At 39.5% G+C, this 20,360-nt stretch overlaps 1 protein-coding gene and 1 non-coding gene across 8 annotated transcripts in view; both read right to left on the minus strand.

Moving 5' to 3' along the window:
• Positions 1-20,360, minus strand: part of Pls1 (plastin 1) — a 109,431-nt gene that overhangs the window by 43,799 nt on the left and 45,272 nt on the right. For all 7 annotated transcript variants that reach the window (XM_047564441.1, XM_047564440.1, XM_047564439.1 and 4 more), the window contains 2 exons: positions 5,084-5,188; positions 604-767 (listed from right to left, as the gene is read on the minus strand). In XM_047564441.1, coding sequence (XP_047420397.1) covers positions 604-767; positions 5,084-5,153 — 234 coding nt within the window. In that variant the 5' untranslated portion in view covers positions 5,154-5,188. The remainder of the gene's footprint in view (positions 1-603; positions 768-5,083; positions 5,189-20,360) is intronic.
• Trnaa-ugc (transfer RNA alanine (anticodon UGC)) lies at positions 7,731-7,804 on the minus strand. The gene has a single exon. It is a non-coding gene; the product is annotated as a tRNA-Ala (tRNA).

Here is a 20,360-nt window from a genome sequence, read left to right on the forward strand (position 1 = left end):
TTTTTTGTGGTGCTGGGGATTGAACCCAGGGTCTTGTGCTTGCAAGGCAAGCACTCTACCAACTGAGTTATATCTCCAGACCCAGTTTTTATTCATTTATATTAATGATCAATAAAAATTTAATTCAAATATTAGTTATTCTAAGGTATGAACAACTACTATTGAAACCAAACTTCCATTACATGATATTCTCTTATTTTTTGAATTTTTGTGAAAATTATTTTTCCAATAATAATCATTAGTATCATCATCATTTTAAAATGTCACATTTTCTGGCCTCTGCAGCCAGATCTAGCCAAAGCTAGCAATGACATTATTCTTATCCTATGTACATGGATGATTACAGGAATGGTGTGAATCTACATTGTGGAACCATAGAAATGAAAAGCCATACCCTATTTGTATACAATGAATCAAAATGCAGTCTGTAAAAATAAAATAAATAAATATTTTTTTTTAAAATATTGCTTGAAGAAAAATGATTAGTGGGCTGGGGAGATAGCTCAGTCGGTAGAGTGCTTGCCTTGCAAGCACAAAGTCCTGGGTTTGATCCCTAGCACCACACCAAAAAAAAAAAAAAAAAAAAATGATTAGAGTACTTACTGACACAAACTCTTCAAAACTGATTTTGCCATCTTTGTTGTTGTCCGCAACCGCTAGAATTTTCTCCACAATCTCGCGTACCTTGTAGCCGGGAAGAGGAAGGCTTGCTTCCTTAAATAGGTCCTGAAGTTCATAGTCACTAACATACCCACTGTTATCAATATCTGTAAAGATATATTTAGAGCTGTCAAATATCATTTGTACTGCTGAAGATGTGTACTCAGAAAGCCACATGGAGGATTCACAGACATACAGACCCATAGTGTTTGTTTTACAAATGACAATAACACTTTTTCCTGCCCCTGAACTGTACAAGTATCAACACACTCACATTTAAATGGAGTTCATCTGCATAGAATCAGGAACCCCACATGTATTTTAAGTGTATGATGTGGACAGTACCTGGATAGGAAACTCAGTTTTAGAACAAGACTAAATTTCAAAGAAATAAGCCTGGGAAGTCTCAGATATCTTAAAATAAATAAACACACACACATATATATATACATATATATCTCTCAGCATGACTAAGAGGGAACACCCACCCAGACTTTAATTGATGGAATTTACTAAATGAATCTGCTGATTCCACAATGCACATAACACAGGTGCATTGTGTAAAATATACCTAAAGTATTTTTGTCCTACATTTCACTCAGTGGGCAGTTCATTTGTCAATAATTCACTGCATCTTCATTATGTATTTATGATACCATTATGTACACTGAATCATGTCTGATGTCACCATGAGATTAGGTGTTCAAGAAATTTCACACCTATATTTGGACTTTTGGAAACAGGTTTCCAGGTGTTTTCACATTATCACCAAGATCTCTTTCCTGTGTTTTCCTAGAGACTGGAGAGCACTTCTTGACTCAGAACAAAAGCAACACAAAACACTGTATCCAGAGTTGGCAACAGAGCTTTGGACTGTTTTGCTTGTTGCCTGGGTCCACCTTGTACAGGCCCTATTTGTTCATCTGGTAATACTTGCTTTGTTTCCTATATTTCTTTTTCTTCTCAGTGAAAGAGCTGTCCTTTCTGTAACTGAATTAATGATATGGTCAAGAACTTATCTTTAAAACTCTAAAAATGAGAATTTTAGAATACTCAGAATGATGAACTAAGCACCAATAACTAATATATTGCCATAATCCCAAGGCAGCTAGAAAGCCGAATTGCTTGGTATTGTAAGTACTGCTTTCTTTGAATTTAGAAGCAAAACTTCATTTCAGCCCGAGTTCAGAAATGCTTCCCATAATTCTGAAATATTTAAATAGACCATATTGACATATTGCTACACCAGCACTATAGTGGGAACTATTTTAAAATAAAAAAAAAATTTAGGAAGTTATTTACCTGCCAACCATCATGCTGAACTAAAACAAACAGTTAAGATGTACAGCTCTGAAGACACACCAGTCAGGGTGCTCATATCCCAGAACCATCCCTACAACTTTGGCAATTTTGGTGTGATATGACAAGAACTAATAAATACAGTTTAATGAACACATATTCTGTACCAAATGATTTATTAGGAACATGACTTACCTTATCTCATGGTTATTTAACCATAAAGATCATGGTTAAAAAAGAAACAAGACTTTGTTCTAGGTAACAACAACAACAACCAACCTGATTGAAAAATAACCAAAGGGCTTGAACATTCTCTAAAGAAATGCAAATGGCCAATAAGCACATGAAAAGATGTTCAAATCATTAATTCTTAGGGAAATACAAACCCAAACCACAATGAAATTCAACTTCACATCCCTGGGGATGGTGGTTATAAGACAAAATAAAACATCACTACCACCAACAAGAACAACAAACAAAACAGAAAACAAGTGTTGGTGAGGATGTAAAGAAATTGGACTCTGTTCGCTGCTGGCGGGAATATAAAATGGTGAATCCACTATGGCAAAAGGTATGATGGTTCCCCAAAAAAATTAAATATAGAATTTCCTTATGTTCCAACAGTGCTACTTCTGGTTGTGCACTCAAGAGAAATGGAAGCAGGGATTCAAACAGCTATCTGTATACCTGTGTTCACAGCAGCAGTAGTCACAACAGCTAAAAGGTAGAACCAAAGCAATGTCCATCAGCCAATGAATGGATAAGCAAAATGTTATATACAGATATACACAATGAAATGCTTTTTAGCCTTAAAAAGGAAGGAAATTCTAATATATGCTACATCCATGAACCAGAAGATATCAGGTTAAGTGAATAAGCTAGTCACCAAAAGACAAATATTATATGATTTCTCTTAGAGGGAAGTACCCAGGGCAGTAAAACTCATCCAGCCAGAAACAATGGTGTTTGCCAGGGACTACAAGAGAAGAAAATGGGGAATTGTCATTTAATAGTTCCAGAGTTTTAGTTTGGGAGGATGAAGAGTTTTAGAAAGGGATGGTGGTGACAGATGTAAAACAATATGAATGTACTTAACACCACTCAACTATATGCTTAAACTAGGGAGAAGGGTAAATTTGGTTACCTTTATTTTACCATGAATTTAAAAAGAAAATAAAAGAAACAGGACTGAGAAATATTTTAACTCCCCACTTTCTCCAGTGGCCCCCAAATCCTCCTTCTATTAAGGTTGGATGGGTGTGTGTCCTTCTGCCTCTGAAAGGAGTTGTAATGTACAAGTTAGTAAGGAATTGCTGAGTGCATGACCCAGTTTATCTTGTAAATAAAGTCAGCAAATACATATTCTTCTAGTGTCAGCAGCTCCCCCACACCGAACAAACTACTTTGCTGTCAGAATTATGCCGTCAGTGAACTGTTTATTCAAAATATTATTAAATAAATATTGCAAGATTATATAGATTATATGTCCATGAGTCATAAAGGTTAAAGTTAGTGTGTTAAAGAAAGAAAATAGGGGCTGGGGTTATGACTCAGTGATAGAGCACTTGCATAACATGTGTGAGGCACTGGGTTCGATTCTCAGCACCGCATATAAATAAATAAAAATAAAGGTCCATCAACAACTAAAAATATATTTTAAAAAGAAAGAAAATAGATTAATTCATTCATTTCACTAAGACCTAGGTAGCTCTTTTATCTATACCTATAAAATAAATGGAACACCAAGCTAGGAGATCTGTTTCTTACCTCCTCTGTTTCAGTACCTGCAATAAGCAGAACATTTTAATAACTGCCCACTTTGTGTCTTGAAATGATTCTGGGCATTTATGCAACGCCGTATAAAATTTATTGTTAGTAATTTTCTAGAGACCATAACATATTTATGTAGTGTTCTAATGACAAATATACCATCCCCAGGAAGGAGGAGAAGGGCCCAGAGAGTTAGAAAATTTACTTTATTTCACAGTAATGGTTTGTAAATTGTGAGGCTTTACTTTTTATTTTCAAAGAGATTTGCTTACTAAAATATTTTCTCTTTGCATTGATCTCTAAAATTCGTCCTGCATTGCATTTCGTCCACATTCCTTTCCAGTCGTTGTTCTCTAGGTTTGTGAGAAATCCAGGAGGAAGGCTGCCCGTGATCATGCTATCCTCTCTGGCCCACCGGCTGACTCTTCTTCCTGGCGTGCTTCACTGCCTAAGGGAGGTGTCTGCTGGGGAAGGGGCAGCGATGGCATCTCTGTCCCAAAGTCTATTCATGGTGCTCAGCTTTCACCGGGTTCACCTTTCATTTGCATGCATTTGCAGACTAAGGCCCAAAAAATGGTATTTATGTTCTCTCCTCCTCGTTTACCAAGGGTTTTCTAAGAAGAAAATGCAGAAGAATTGAGATCCAACCAAATATGAAGAAAAATTGGGGGAAGAAAAATACAAAGCTGTCAAGAAGTTAATGTCATAAAGGCAAAGCACTAATGGCTTTAAAAAAAAAAAAAGCGAAAGAAAAACAAGACAGCCTTTAAAAACAATACTAAAATTCTTTTTTTTTTTTTTTTTTCCCTCTGAGGTGCAGGGGATATGAACCACAGCCCTTGCGCATGCCAGGCGAGCACGCTCCAAAACCAGCTATTTCTTCAGCTCCAAAATTCTTTAAATTATACATGAGAAGGAGAGTAATGCATACGGCCTTTAAAAACACCACTAGATTTTCCAAATATTCTGCATGCAGTCAAAAAGTACTACTACTGTTAGTGACAAAGACACGAAGGACAGAGTTCAGTTTATACACAAGGAAGTATTTCCATGTTTTGTCACTGTAATGAGGATACCAGTTAAGCGTATTCAGTTACACTGTCATTCATTAACCCAGATTATGCTCTGCAAAGAAATGATCTAAGAATTCAAAGTCCATTTCATCTAGAAATTCAAACCAGTCTTTATTTTATCTTGCAGAATGAAAGAATTCAGTGAAACCTAAAGGGGGACGGGCACAGAGGGGGCGGGTTTCAATCTGGGGATCGCTCGGGAAAGCAGAAGAAATAAAAGGTACTTGAAGCCTGACATCAAGCAGAAGATCGACAGCACACTTCCTCTTCCTCAAGCATACCTATCTTATTAAATGCTTCCTGCAGTTCTTCAAGCTCCTCTCGGGAGATGGTGGTAGTGCTATTTTCCATCTTTGGACAGGAAAGACTCCTTCAGGACTTTGTATCTAGAAAAAGCAAATAATGAAAAGAATATCAGCCCTTTGGAAGCATTTGAGCAATATAAGGTCCAGAGGGAGGACACTCTCTACAAGAAATCATCCATAAGGTCTGGCTGACAAGGAACAAAGGGAGTGGGAAGGTCTCCCAGCAACCCAGACAGGCCTGCGAACAGTAACCTAGACACAAACCAGGAAGCACATTCTTCACACCCTCTGCTCTTCCACCCATTTCTAGACAGTCTCTATGATTTTCATGCACATTTTACCCTACTAATTCAGCAAAATCAGCACTCTGAGTTTAAGAAAAGTATAACATTTCTAAAGGTAAAGGATGAGACCAGAAAGGAAGATGTGAAGAAATAAATCATGTCCACAAAAAGGGTCAAGGAAGTTCCAGTCTGTTCCTCTCGGGCTGGTGTGTGTGGTTGAAATGTTTAGCTTTAAAATAATCCAGCCTCTGCCACGTCCTTTCGCCTTCCCTGTGTGAGTGAGGCCTTTCCCAGGTCAGTGGGGCCTTTCTTAGTGAGTAGGCAAGACACACTCCAAGGGAAAAAAAAAATCTGTAGGCCAAGGCTGTAAGAAAGTAAGAAGGTGGCGTTCCTCATAGAAAGTAATTAGTAACAAATGTCCCAAACAGAAAATTTAGATCACCCATAATCCTACTACCCAGAAATATAACCTACTCTCTTTTTGCTGTTTTTCTTTCTGGTTTATTTTCTAAACCATGTGTACCCTTGTTGAGGGGTGAAAAATGTGAGCATACTATCTTAAAACCTTTTTCCTATGTCAGTTTGTTTTCATATTATCAACATAGTATTTTTTTTTTTTTTTTTTTTTTTGGTGCTGGGGATTGAACCCAGGGCCTTGTGCTTGCAAGGCAAGCACTCTACCGACTGAGCTATCTCCCCAGCCCCTCAACATAATATTTAACGGTCACATATTACTATATCATAATTAGATAAATCCCTTTGTTTCAGGGTATATGCATTACTTCCATTTTTTTCAGTAATACATCAATGAACAACCTTGTAGGAAAATCTTTGTTCATATCCATGTTTATTTCTATATAAGTATCTAAAAATGGAATTACATTTGTAAGACTTTTTGCTATGCAGCAGTGCAACTCACTTTTTAAATTACTTTGTGGCTTCTGTATTCAAACTCGAGCTAAAGATGAACACAAACTACATCATTCCTCTGTGTGTACCAGTTATATCAGATAGACAGGTGCCTCAAGAAATAACTGAAAATTTGTACTTTCTAAGACAGGAGGGATCAAAGCTGTAGGAAATAGTATATACTTACAACTACATTTATATAAAAGGTTCAATTTAGGTTCCCTAGAATTTCAAGGGAAGCATATCAATTTTTAAAATAATTTATTCACTGAAATTTACCACTGATTATTTTAAAATCATATTAAATTACTCTCAGAACTTAGAAAGAATACAGTTCACTTGTCATCTAGGATCTGTACACCAATTGTTTAAGATTTTTGACATTCTTTCAAAATGATAGGTTTCTATCTTTTAAATGGGGGTAGCTGGTTCCAATTTATTGTACAATTAAATTTTTAAAAAATATTCCATTGTCCACTATTTAACTTTACACTATTTTTTAAAAATCAGAAGAGGTCAAGTGAGTGAAAAGGAAAAAGGGATCTTACTCCCTAGATGCAGTTCCTTACATCTCAGCATTAAATACTCATTTTATTGAACTATCACTTTTAGAAGGTTTTACTGCAGTTAATATTATTTACAAGCATAGTTATTTTATGTTGAAAGAAATTAAATAGCCTTATTAGGCTTTCTGAGCATAATTTCCAAGGACTGCAAAATGTGACTTCTGTTGTGGCTGACTTTGAATCTTTGTGGTCTTGGTCATCCTGTATGTCCTTTTCCCTGTTCAAAATGGTTTCTATCTCTTGCCTCAAGTTTTAAAAATAGTGGTCCAATTTTAGTATCTACACTACACAGAAGGCTGCAAATTAACAGTCCTTGTATTGACCTTGCATTTGAAAAGATTAAAAATAAGGTGAGATTCTATTCTTTAGCCATGCCTATTGATATATTTACATCATCTGTTCATTACATACAATATTTTTATTCCTCCATCATCAGGCATATAAACTTAATCAAAAGCAATTTGCCCATACAGTGTTGTTTTTTATTTTTAGCATCTAAATGACACAAATGGGAAAATACAGAATGATCTTCAAGATATACTCTTAAAGTCAGATGTGGTGGTGCATACCTGTGACCCTAGCAATTCAGGAAGCTGAGGCAAGAGGACAAGAATTTGAGGTCAGCCTGGGAAACTTAGCAAGACTCTATCTCAAAATTTTTTTAACATTTGAAATGGCTGGGGATGTCGCAAGGTGAGCCCCCCTGAGTTCGATTCCAGTACAGAAAAGTGAGTATGGAGAGGCATGGAGAGGGAGTGAGTGGAATCAATTGCATGTTAACAAAATATTTCTGAAAAAGATTCAGGAAAATGCTAATAGACATTGATTCTCCATCTTTTTTTTTTTTTTTTTTTTTTTTTTTTTTTGCGGTACTGGGGATTGAACCCAGGGCCTTGTGCTTGCAAGGCAAACACTCTACCAACTGAGCTATATCCCCAACCCCTAGGCATTGATTCTCTAGAGGAAATGCAGAATTGGAGTCAGAATGGAAAAAGAACTGTCTTTTCGTTTTGTACTATTTTTTTTTAAGACCATAAGCCTACAAAGACCAAAAGATAGCTGAAAAACAACAAAGGCAACCGTAAAACACTAAATAAAACAGATGCTAATGGTCTGAAGGTACACATTACTGAATACTGATAAGATTTTACATAAAATACCTATTATCTGTGCAATAATATTTTTAAATAAAAGCACCTATATTTCCTTACAATGTATGATACTATGATTAATATGCTAAAATAATTCCTAACTACAAAGGCATGAAGACTTGGTAGTAAAGTGGTTAATGAAAACTATACTGCCTTTTTTACAATAGAATCATGCATTAATATACTGCATCAGTATTTTTTTTTTTTACAAAATTGTGATGATGTTAGGATTCTTTAAAAACTGTGCCATAGGGTGTAGCTTAGCAAGCATGTTTTACACAGCACAATAAACTTATTGAATATCATGTTGGCTAAGAAAATACAGAAGTTTAATTTGATGCACAAAAGGTATTCAAGTTACATGATCCCTAGGTTTGCTATGGTGTTTTTCATTAAAAAAAAAAAAGTTTCTGCTACAATAATATAGCACAATTTTTTTAAAGATGTAGAAAAGAGAACATATTCTATCAACTGCATTTAAACTGATGCAAAATTTTAGAAGAAAAGCCCAATGATCCAGTAACTATTAACCCATACTTTCCTTATTAATCCTGCACCTTGATAGTTTATGTACCATACGCTGCCTTAAATGCTTAGTGTATATTCTCACCTAACCCTTGCCACTCCAAGAGATAGGTCTTGGACCCATTCTGGCAATTAAGAAAGGCACGATCATGGGACAGCGTAACTTTCTCAAGGTCTCGACGTAAGTAACAGAGGAAGGAAGGACCTCTGAGTCTCCCAGCTGAGCTATGGTAGAACCCAACTCTGTATCACTCCTGCCCCCAGGCCAGGATGCAGGCCTCCCTAATGGAATCTGGTATCAAGTCACAGAAATGCATAAATATTTACTTAAATATCCATACGATCATCTACACTATATATTTAATATGTGGAAAATAAGAACTTGCATTTTAAAAGAAATCAGCTTCTGTAAAGGGTGGGGGTAAATTCTAGTTAGATCAACTCACTTATCAAGCATGTAAAACTTGTAGGTTGTGAAACACCCTAGAACAGTTGCTGGTATTTGCTTTGCAATTTTAGATATGAATAACTTGTCACTTAGTACCCAAACACCTAGCATGAGGCACACATACATAGATGCGCCAGACAGCTCAGAAGAACTTAGTTGCGAAAGTCTGCTCTGAAAGATGCCATCCGGAAGCTACTAGGATCCCTGACAACACTCACTGACGGGGAGGGTAAGCTGAATTCTTTATATAGACACATTTCCCATGGATTTTGACATATTCCCTGTATTTCTTCAATAACTCCAGAACTGCTTTCCTCTCCCACTTTTTTAAGCACAATGCATTTTAAATTGAACATTCTTTCACCGATTAAAGTCTCCTTTTTTCCTCCCCTAATCCTCAAGTAGGCCCTGACACAACCAAATATCTACTTGAAACATAAAGAAAGCACATGCTAAAAAAAGAAATTTTCAATTTAGATGGAACTGAATCTGGTCTTTTATCCTCCCTCAAATTGCTAACTTTCTTGAGCCATTTAAAGCTTTACCAAAGTTAGTCAAAGAAGTCCCTTAAGACTGGCAGGGCCTACAGCCCTTCCTAGAATAGTTTCAGGGGGAAAAGGTTTAGGAACAGCCCTGAGTTGCCACAGGACCAACAAGATTTTCTATCTTTCTACTGACGTTCCCAAGGGTGAGAAACCAGAGCTGTCCCCACAGGTACCCACCAACACCTGTGGGCCTCCCAAGTCCTCTCTTCCCTCCTTCCACAGTGGCCCTAACCCAGGTCACCTGAGAGTCTCTTGCATTCTCAAGCAACCCTCTGACTCAGCTCAGCTAGCTTTCCCCTTCATCCACCCTCAGAAATTCCCTTCATCCCTCACTAGGGCCAGAACAGAGGCCTCCAAATGTAATTTGACACCCTCTTAAAATTATATGTATTTATATAATCATACAATAATTTACATTACATATTTATACTTTAGGAAATAAGAACTTGCTTATCAATATAAAAATAATGGCAAATATTTCCTGAGGGCTTTCAGTGGTCCTGGGATTTTGCGAACTCCTCATGTACACGAGCTCACTGTATATTTAATCTGTTCTACTAACAGAAGCAGCAGCAGCCTTTAAAATCCAAATCTGTATGGATCTAAGGTAACCTGCCAAGGAGGGTAGACAAGAGATTCAAAATCAGTCTGGCACTCCAGGGATGCAGCTAGGGGTAGAGAGCTTACCCAGGACACACCAGACCCTGTATTCTACCTCTAGCACCATCACCCCATCCTGAAAAAATCAAATCTGTTTCCGGTGCCAAAATTCTTAATTTCTACATGTAGTTTAATTAATATCCCTGCTATCTCACTATAAGCATCACAGGGATTAATATCCCTGCTTTTAAAGGCAGGCCTGACAACTACTTCACACTCAAGTACAAATGACCCTTAGAGTGTTCATTCTTCCAATCACATTTACATTACTATTTGATCAACAGAATATTTAGACATTGGTAAAATAAATGAGTAACATCTGTTTCTTAAAAATAGGCTAGTGGAAAAAGAAAACTGCTAAAAGAAACATACATTGTGTCATTTATTGCAAATTATAAAAACACAAAATACTACAAATGTTGCTTATGATGCTATACATAAGTACTAAGTCTTAACACCTGAGAATAACACAAATTCAGAATAGTGCTTGTCTCCGGAGAGAAAAGCAAGGAGCAGGGCTTAGGAGTGAGGTGGGGGTGGATTTATTACTTTTTTTAAAAAATGATAAATTTAAAGGAATGCTGGCAAAATTTTAATGTTTATTCCATCTGGGAAGTTAGCACATGGATTTGGTTACATTGTTCCTGTATTCTTCAGGCCTTTAAAAATAATTCACAATGTTAAAAAAAAATTTGTAAAAAAGAAAAAGCATGCTTAAGCCAAAGGCACAAGCTATGAAGGGTCTGTGGGCGTAGCTCAGTGGTGGGATCACCCACGAGGACCTGGGTTGCATCTCCAGCACCACAAAAAGAAAAGAAACGAAACTCAGTAAAAATACTACACACCAAAAAAGATGACCAATATGTTAAAATAGTTCATATTGTTGTGGCAGAATAACTGACTGAAATATTAAATTGTGTTTCTTCTTCTTCCTTCTCATGTAAAGCAGAAACCATCTTTTGTCTTAGGGATTCTAGCAAATGGGAAAGAAAAATCAGGATGGAATCTGCGGTTCCCTCGATCTCATGGGTCTTAGGTTGGTGTCCTGGAAACGGGTTGGGGTGGGCAGAAAAAGGGCACCTCTAGATGAAGCAGGGAGAGAGGACCTGGCCAGGGAGAGAGGGAAGACGCCTGGATGCCAGGTAGGAAGGCTGCTGCCCAGGGACAGGTGCCACAGAGACTCCACTGGACAGGGCCTGCCGGCCGGGCAGGAATGCTTCCCAGGCAGCCACTGAGGATGGGGGACTGAGGGTGGAAGAGCTTCCTTCAAGCCTTCTGTTCTGCCTGAGGCTGAGGGGCAGATTCCAGGTGCCTGGTAAAGACTTGGCAGCATTTGGACAGGATGAGGTCAAAATAAAGTCGCTTTGAAGAATGTAAAAAAAGGGTGGTATCTATTTCACTCCTGATGTTTATGGGAAAAGTCTTGATGGCATTTCTGGTGAGTGGCACCTCTACCAAGGCCCTAGACCCTCCTCCCCTTCTTTGCCAATTAGTCTCTTATCTTCCACTACCACTCTTCCCTTTTCCTGCATTAGTCCCTATTTTCAGCTCTCCATTACAAGTTTAAAGGCTGGAAGGCCTCTGGAATAAATCACTGTGACAAAAGGAAACAGCTAAGAAACATAAATTAAGAGTTATCTTTCTAGTTTAAAGGAAACCTGGGAAATATTTTCATCTATCTATAATATGTCCAGCAAGCACCTTCCTTTCTCAACCACATTTCAGAACAGGGAGCTGTATCATTCTATTTGCAAAGAGCCAACATTCATATTCCCTATCAATCAGGTATTTTTAAATGGGACTTTCTTTAGTTAATTGAAATGTCTGAATATAAATATGAATGGGGAGATTATTTACTTTGTTGAATATTAACTTCCTACTCTACATATCAATCTGTCCTTTGGAGAGAGGGCACAGTGTAGTAAATGGATAAAATATAATTCAAATTTTCCTAAGCATCCTTCAGTCTTACAAGAACTGAGCGTCACCTTTTCATTCATTCTAAAGAGAAGTTATATCTTTAAAAAGTCATTAATTTGCTTGCCAAGAGCCCGGATGTGTCAGATGCCAAACTATTTTTAAAAGGTAATTGCTGTAAAGACTAAACTTTATTCTCAAACAAGCCAAATACTTTCAGTACCTGGACAATTCTAGAGGACTTGAGAGCATCAGTTAGGCACCCTTAAGAAGAACTGAGCCAGGTATAACACATCAGGGTGCAGTGACACTTGTTTCCAAACTGATTCTTTTGTGACCTCCTAATGGAGGCCTAGGAATCTCCTGCTTTAAAAACAAAATAATGATGATGATGATGCTGGGCTTTTCTCTCCCTCAGTCTTTCCAAGTATTTGCCACTGCATTACTCCCCAACTGCTGATTAGTGAGCTCTCTGCCCCCTACGCTCAGTTTGACAAATGGAACTCTGGCCTTGATAAGGGTCACTCATCACTCCCTGCATGTCCTTAACTCGTCAATGGTGTAAGATGATCAATGACCACCTCCATGTTTGCCATCACTCAGTGTCTTCGCCTCTCGTATTAAGTTCATACACACACACACATTTTTTTTGGTAGTGGGGATTGAACCCAGGGGTACTTAACTACCAAACTATATCCTCAGCCCTTTTAATTTTTTTTTTTTTTTTTTTTTCAATTTTGAGACAGGGTCTTACTAAATTGCTGAGGCCGACCTTGAACTTGCAATCCTCCTGCCTCGGCCTCCTGAGTCACTGAGATTACAGGCACACACCACCACACCTGGAAGTTAACTTATTCTTGATTATGTGTTGCTTTGTAATGGTTTTATTTTGCTATTGTACTCTCGTCCCACCTTTCTAACATCATTGTTTACTCCTTGCAGGCAAAAAATAGATATCTGGCTCTTTTTGTCTTCCCAGTGGCCTTATCATGTTATGTATGTGGAACATTTAGTAAAATTCAGTAATAGGGATGTTTTTCTTCACAGAGAAGGAAGAGAGGTGGACAACAAAGGACCAAACCAAACAGTGGCTAGTGGGGAATGTGCCACCAACAGCCCAGAGGCTGAGGGAAGAGCTTCTACCCCTCCATAACCAGTTCTCTTTATTTACTTACCCACTCAGTCATTATTTAGTCAACACTTCCTGAGCACCTAATGTGCTGAGTACTAACAGGCACAGAGACTAATTTGACAGCACTCATATTCTTATGTTTTTATCACTCTTCTGTAATTATACATAGTAGTGGGGTTCCTTGTGATACACGAATACAAACACATAACAATTTTCTCCATTTCGTCCCCCAGGTTTTTATTTTTTTCATTTTTTGAAGTTGTAAACGGACAGCATGTCTCTATTTTTATGTGGTGCTGAGGATCAAACCCAGTGCCTCACGTGTGCTAGGCAAGCGCTCTACCACCAAGCTACAGCCCCAGCCTCTATTTTTTCAAAATAAATATATTTATGTATATATTTATTATACATAAAAGTGAAGTTCATCTTGATATAGTCACACATGCACTTAGCCTAGTTTGCTCAATTTCACACCAGGTACCTCCCCGTTCCCTGTCCTCTTCCCTAGCACATTATTTAACTCATGAGGTTATAGCTAGTGTTTTTTCTAAATCTATCACAGTAATTTGGGTCAACTTTTTCTAATCCCTTAACAAAGGAATTAATAATATAGCCTGGATTCTTTCCCAGGCAAACCCTTTACATTCTGATGTTTTTGTACAGTTTATAAAGAGGAATCATCTGACAAAGCAGAGAACCGAGGAGACCCTTCTTCTCCCCACTGCCTCACCACATAGGCCGCCACTGTGGCCACCTTCACAATCAGCCGCAGTCACCACATTCCTGAGCACCTGGGCACTGACTTGGGGTTGGCATTTGGTGGCTGAGAGTTACCACCAGCACCTTTCTACACTCCTTTACTTAAAAGTCTAAATATGCTGCCCCTGGTAAGGGAGTTTAAATTTATTCACATATTCAACAAACACATACTATCTGACTGGGCTAAACACGGAGATTTAAAGATCAATAAGAATTATACTCCTCTAGAACACCACTCACATAATGCTCATCAAATTCAACTGTAAATGCCTAAAAGTTTAAATAAAACTGATTGTTTAATAAATGACAAATTTTATGACTTCTCTAATGAAAAATCAGAATCATTCTCTAATTCATTCACTATTTAAACATGGGTTTTAAAGGAGTCTAATACTGTATATACTTTTTTAAAATTATTTTTTGATTTTTTTTTTTTTTTTTTAGTTGTTGATGGACCTTTATTTTCATTCATTTCTTTATATTCGATTCTGAGAATCGAATCCAGTGCCTCACACAGGCTAGGCAAGCGCTCCACCACTGAGCCTCAACCCCAGGCCCCTGTATTCACTTATGGTGGTCACTCAGCATCTAAGTGACTCTGGGTAGGAAGTTTCTGGAATAACAAGGCAGCTGTATGATATGAAATGGCAACCTGAGAAGGAAGCCTGGGATGGGAGGGTGTGTGAGGCCTTAGGAGAAAACAAGAATAAGAGAAAGACAAAATCCAAAGACTCGTGCACAGAACACAAATGGAAAAGCATTTATTATGTGAAGGATTCATGTTGTGGCGAAACTATGCCCCTCTTCTATTAAGGCAAACTGCAAGTCAGAGGGAGGCGTCACCCAACTCTGAGCAGCAGTGTAAAACTGTGTCGAGGCCACACGCTCTGTGAAGGCAGACGTGGGCTCAGACCACAAAGGCTGTACGGAGGACTCAGAAGGAAGAGCGTCCCCCCCATACGGAAATCAAAGTTGTGGGGTTTGATCACCAGGCAGAAGTTCGAATGTCTTGACTCGTTTGGCTGAATGAATGGCTGTGCAGAGCCACTGGGGGCTTAAACCCAAATGTCCAGGGAAAATACAAAATAAAAACCTTGTCTCTTCCCAAAAGACCCCTACCCTGGAGTTGTCCCCACTGTCCTTGGCTAACTCCAACAGGTGCTGTTGAGCCCTGAAACCCCAACACTTCAAGCTGTGAGTGCAGAAGGACTGAAGGGACAGCCTGGGCCCAGGGGCAACGTGTCAAGCTCCCCTCTCCTCCGCCCCACGGGCTCCCACTCTGTCCTCAGCTCCACCGGGTGGGCTCACGGATGGACCTGCAGCGCCTCCAGTGCTACACTGCTCCCCGAGGCAGCCTGTCCAACAGCTGCAAGATCTTTGCCCCTGTGTCAGTGGACCTCGGGTTAGTAATTTTCTCAGCTGAGAAACAAGGAAACTATACAAACTAGAATTCACTGATGACAGCATGATAAAAAATCCATAGGAGACTCTGGAACCATTTGGAGGTGTGAAAGAAAAGGGAGGACTCAGACCCAGTACTTTCCTGAGACTAAGTCCTCTCTAAATTCAACATTCAAGGACACAGCTAATTTATAAGCTAAGGGAATTCGAATCTACAGGGTAGAAATCAGTTCTTCGGGGGACGTGCAGACCACCGATGCCAGCAGCTCCAAGCTCCGCAACACCGCCACCACACAAATACTTCCTGGACCCTGCAGAGCTGCAGGAAGACTTGGACTCCCACCTTGGTCTTTTCTCAGATGTCCCTGACGTCAGCCCTCCAGGACTCCAGCCCCTGCCTCTAATCAGACAGGGAGCAGGCAGGGAAAGTCCAGCATGTGATTCGGGCCACACAGGGGCTGTGCAGAAGAGGCGCTGACGGGGGCAGCCACTGCTGGGCTTCGTCAGCCCAGGGATGCTAGCTCTGATTTTCCAAGGGAAGTCAGAGCCATCTTTTTATGTAAAATCGGACTGTTAAACTTTAACAATGTGAATCATTGCTAAGCACCATGTGTGCCAGACAAGTTCTCTGAATCAGAATCCCTGCTTTGCTTCTAGGCCACTGCACTTGGCCAAAGAGCTTTGGTGGAAACGCTGTTTCTAATTTCCTATCCATCAGATTAGTTCACTGGGCGGGCCAGAAGAAAGCTCCGTCTCCTGATGAGTCAAATGCAACTTGACACCAGCCATCACATCCCCAGCTTAGCCAGGGGTTATTCCCAAGTGTCAGCTGTTCTGAAAGATGAGGGGCCAATGGGGTGGAAGGAGCTGGAACTGTCCATTGTCCTGAGGTCTTTTCTCTTCTCTTTTGGTATTTATACCTTATCATCTCTGCCCATCCTCATTCCCACTTGAGGACTCCCAGGACAGCCATTCCCTGCTTGCTGAGAAAATTCAGCATAAGCATGTCACCCACAGACCCATCGTTACGACATGACGGCATTAGCATTCCAAGGAAAATTTCCTCAACGTGTTGTTTATTCCTCCATTTCCCTTCTTCTGGTAACAGCCCCCATATTAGTTTAATCTTTATTTGCGGAGGGAAGAGGGAACACTAACTAGGGATGGGCCCGGGGGTGCTTACCCATTGAGCCACATCCCCGGCCCTTCTGATGTCTTATTTTGAGACAGGGTCTCACTAAGTTTCTGAAAGCCTCATTACTTTTCTGAGGCAGACCTTGAACTTGTGATCCTCCTGCCTCAATCTCCTGAGTCACTGGGATTACAGGCGAGCGCCACCGCGCCTGGCCCAATTTTAGTTTTAGAATTCTACCTGTCCCCTATAATTTACCTATGCCACTGGGCATCAGTCCAGACCCACACCATATTCTCTGACTACAGTAATTTTGGTTTAGGAATGTGCAAAAAGCCCAACTGGAGCCAAAAGACATAACACACATTTTGTGGAACTTTCCATAACAAAAGTCCCTGCATACACCCCTGGAAGTTTATCATGAGGAAGCAGAGGCTGGAGCAGCTGCAGCCATCAAGGCTCCACGAGGAGAGGACCCAGGGCTAAGAATGAAGCCAAAAGCAACACAGCAGAAGCAGCACCAAGTGGAAGAGAGAAAACACTTCCTGGAGGATCACATGCACCCTGAAGCCCACTGTACTGAAGCCCTTGTAATTTTCTGATTACTTGAAACAATTTTTTAAAAGTCAGTTAAATTGGGTTTCTCCTCCTTTCAATAAAAATCCAAACTAATAGAGAGAGAGCAATACAGACACAATTTATAAGAAGAAAATTAGAAGGGAGGCCACTTCCTCACAGGATAGGAAATATTCAGGCATTCTGAACTGGGAAGGAAAATCAATCATAATTATATTTTCTGAATAAGTTCACATCTAGATTTATTATTATAATTTGTATTTTTATGACCAGAATACCTTACCCTGGAAAGCAAGTGTATCAGTGACTCACAGAAGTGATTCATGGCTCGCACACTGATCAGCAGCAATAAGGATTAGATTCAGGCCTCAGGCCTCTGGGTTTATAGATTCTTTGTACCTTTCCCATTTCTTTTAATTGGTCTTCAGGTAAAGATGACAAGCTGGGCAGTAATACCAGAAATGGGCAAGTCTTTCTGGTATGAATTAGGGCATAACAATCCAGATGCAAACATTCCAGATAGACAAATCATTGAAGTCAGGAGTTTATTTGTTTGCTTGTCTGGCAGTGCTACGGAATGAACACCAGGCCTCCACACATGCTAGGCAAATGCTCCACCACTAAGCTACACCCCCAGTCTCTTATCTTGAGACATGGTCTTGCTAAGTTACCTACATTGGCCTCAAACCTGCAATCCTTCTGCTCAGCCTCTGGAGTAGCTGGGATTACAGGAATGTGCCACCACACCTGGCAAATCAGGAAATTTGTAACACATTACATGTACAGAGGAAAAAAATGTAATTTACCTAGTCTCAGAAGAGTAAAAAATACACACATCTAAGATGTCTGCATATTTATCCAATATCCCACTACACAAAGGAACCCCGAAAATCAAACACCTTTAAGTTAGTTTGATTTCCAAAGGAGTACCAGACCCAAATCTCAGTAAGATCCACACTATAATTTTCTGGGTGGCATAGCAATGTATCCAAAGCACAATGAGAACAAGAAATACACAGGGCAGGCAGGAAATCAAGAATGAATGAGGCTGAAAAAATAAAACTCATCTTTGTAATAGCAATTTTATATATAGTCAGATATCTAATACCATAATGGCTTCTAAAGAATAAGTAGGAACATCGGAAATGACAGGTTTCTTTACCCAATATATTTGTCACTTGTATTGTTGTCTTAAAGTCCCAGTTGACAATAATGATATTACTATAATGTGATTCAAAATTATGTACACTGACTAGTTATTCTCTATTTTTAAATTCTAAAGAGGAAATCACTCCAAAAGTTAGTGTCTCCCACACCTGATTTTATTTCTCTCCTCTTTTTTGGCTTTTCCCTTAACTATACTTCCATTTCCTTTGTGAGCTCATGGCCTCACTCTTGCAGTTAAACCTTTACCTTTAGACTCCAGTTCTTTTCTTTCAACAGTCCTAAAAGTTTACTTTCTCTTTCCCCTGAGGATTATTCCTTATTATCCTATAATTTCCCTTCATGCTATTTCCTGTGTCTAAAAACTCTCCTCCCACATCCAAATTTTTTAAAATATTTATTTTAGTCGTAGATGGACACAATGCCTTTATTTTATTTATTTATTTTTATGTGGTGCTGAGGATCAAACCCAGTGCCTCACATGTGCTAGGCAAGCACTTTACCACTGAGCCACAACCCCAGCCCTGGAACCTGATAGTCTCCAACCCCGGGACACTGATAGTCTGACAAAATGGAGTTCTTAACTATTTATATAATTTATCTTATAATTTTTAAGTGGAGAAGAAATACAAGCTATGCCATGACCCTCAACTAACTTACAAGGTGATAAGAGGATGCAATACAATAAAAATACTTAAGAACACAACTTATAACCTCTTGGTGGCAATCATGGTAAATGATCCTATTCAAAATGATGCCAATCCTTTCAAGTCTTTAATTTTCTGTTAGTGTTCTTGCCCACTGGTAAAAAGATGGTTGAAAAAGTTCCACCTCTGGCATATGAAAAATAACCCCTCCCACCTCCCCCAACACGCTACTCCTTGTATTTGGGGCAGACCAATAAGATTCAGCCTAAAGGTTCCCTTCTTCCATCCAAATGGGTCAAAAATACATTTCTTCTTATGCAGCTCAGAAAATGATATTCTCATTCCAAGTGATATTTTCCAAAGAGGAATGTTCTATGATTTCCATGACTATTGGCTTCATCTGTGTCCCCTTAACTAGTGACAATATAAGTACTTAATCTACCTGTTATTTGTGCCAATTTATGTAACCCGAATATTATTATTAAAACAACAATAACAAAAAGGATTCTGGCAAAATTTGTTTTAAAAAAGAAACGCAGGGGGGTTGCAGGTTTCAGGGTGTAGATTCAAAGAATCAAGGGAGAACTGAACACACAGGTTCCAGAAGGACATGCCCCAGGCGGCGCCGTGAAGCGCATAGTAGGAACTGTGGTGTGCTATTTGGAGCACGCTTGCTCCACCAGGGCCTCCAGCACCATCTGAGGATGACAACTTAAGTTCCACGGTGTCAAGTCTAATTGGTAGAGCTCAGTCTCAGGCCCATCTCTGTAGTCGGAGGACACCAGGAAAAGAAGACCAGCAGATCAAGAGAATCTCTTCGTCCTAAGTTCATTTGCCTTCTGTACCATCTTCATGTCTGCACAAAGCCAAGATGAAGCTATAAATCTGACTCCCAAGCAAATGTCAGCACGCCATCCTTGGTCTTCTCCTGACTTGAACTCTTTGTGCTTAATCAATAAAGATTATATAAACAAACCTCCTCAAATCTCCCCAAACTCCCCACCCAAAACCCACAAATGGATTGTGCACTCACACAATGGCAGTCCCATGAAGGTGAGTGGGATTCCCTCACCTTCCCAACAATAAACAGTCTCGAGGGCTCGGCACAGACCAAGCCCTGTCCAGTCCTACAGCGCTGTTGTGTTCAGCACTCATGGCGACTCTGTGATGTTGGTGTTAGTACCATTTCCACTTTACAGTCAGAGAAACTGGGGCTATAAGCTTCACACTAAGTGGCAGAGCTGGAGGCTCAGAACCATCAAGTCTAGCCCGTCTAGAACCCTAATTCGGATGTCACCTTCCCACTGGTGGTCACCACAGATCCCCTTCCAGTCTACTTCTCAATTTATACTCCCTGTGACATTGTCCTAGAAGACGCCCTAGAACCTAACTTTCCAGTAGGAACTATTACAGTGAAGTAGGGATACAGCATGATCT

This window comes from Sciurus carolinensis, chromosome 9, assembly GCF_902686445.1.
Source record: "Sciurus carolinensis chromosome 9, mSciCar1.2, whole genome shotgun sequence".
Classification (NCBI taxonomy): domain Eukaryota; kingdom Metazoa; phylum Chordata; class Mammalia; order Rodentia; family Sciuridae; genus Sciurus; species Sciurus carolinensis.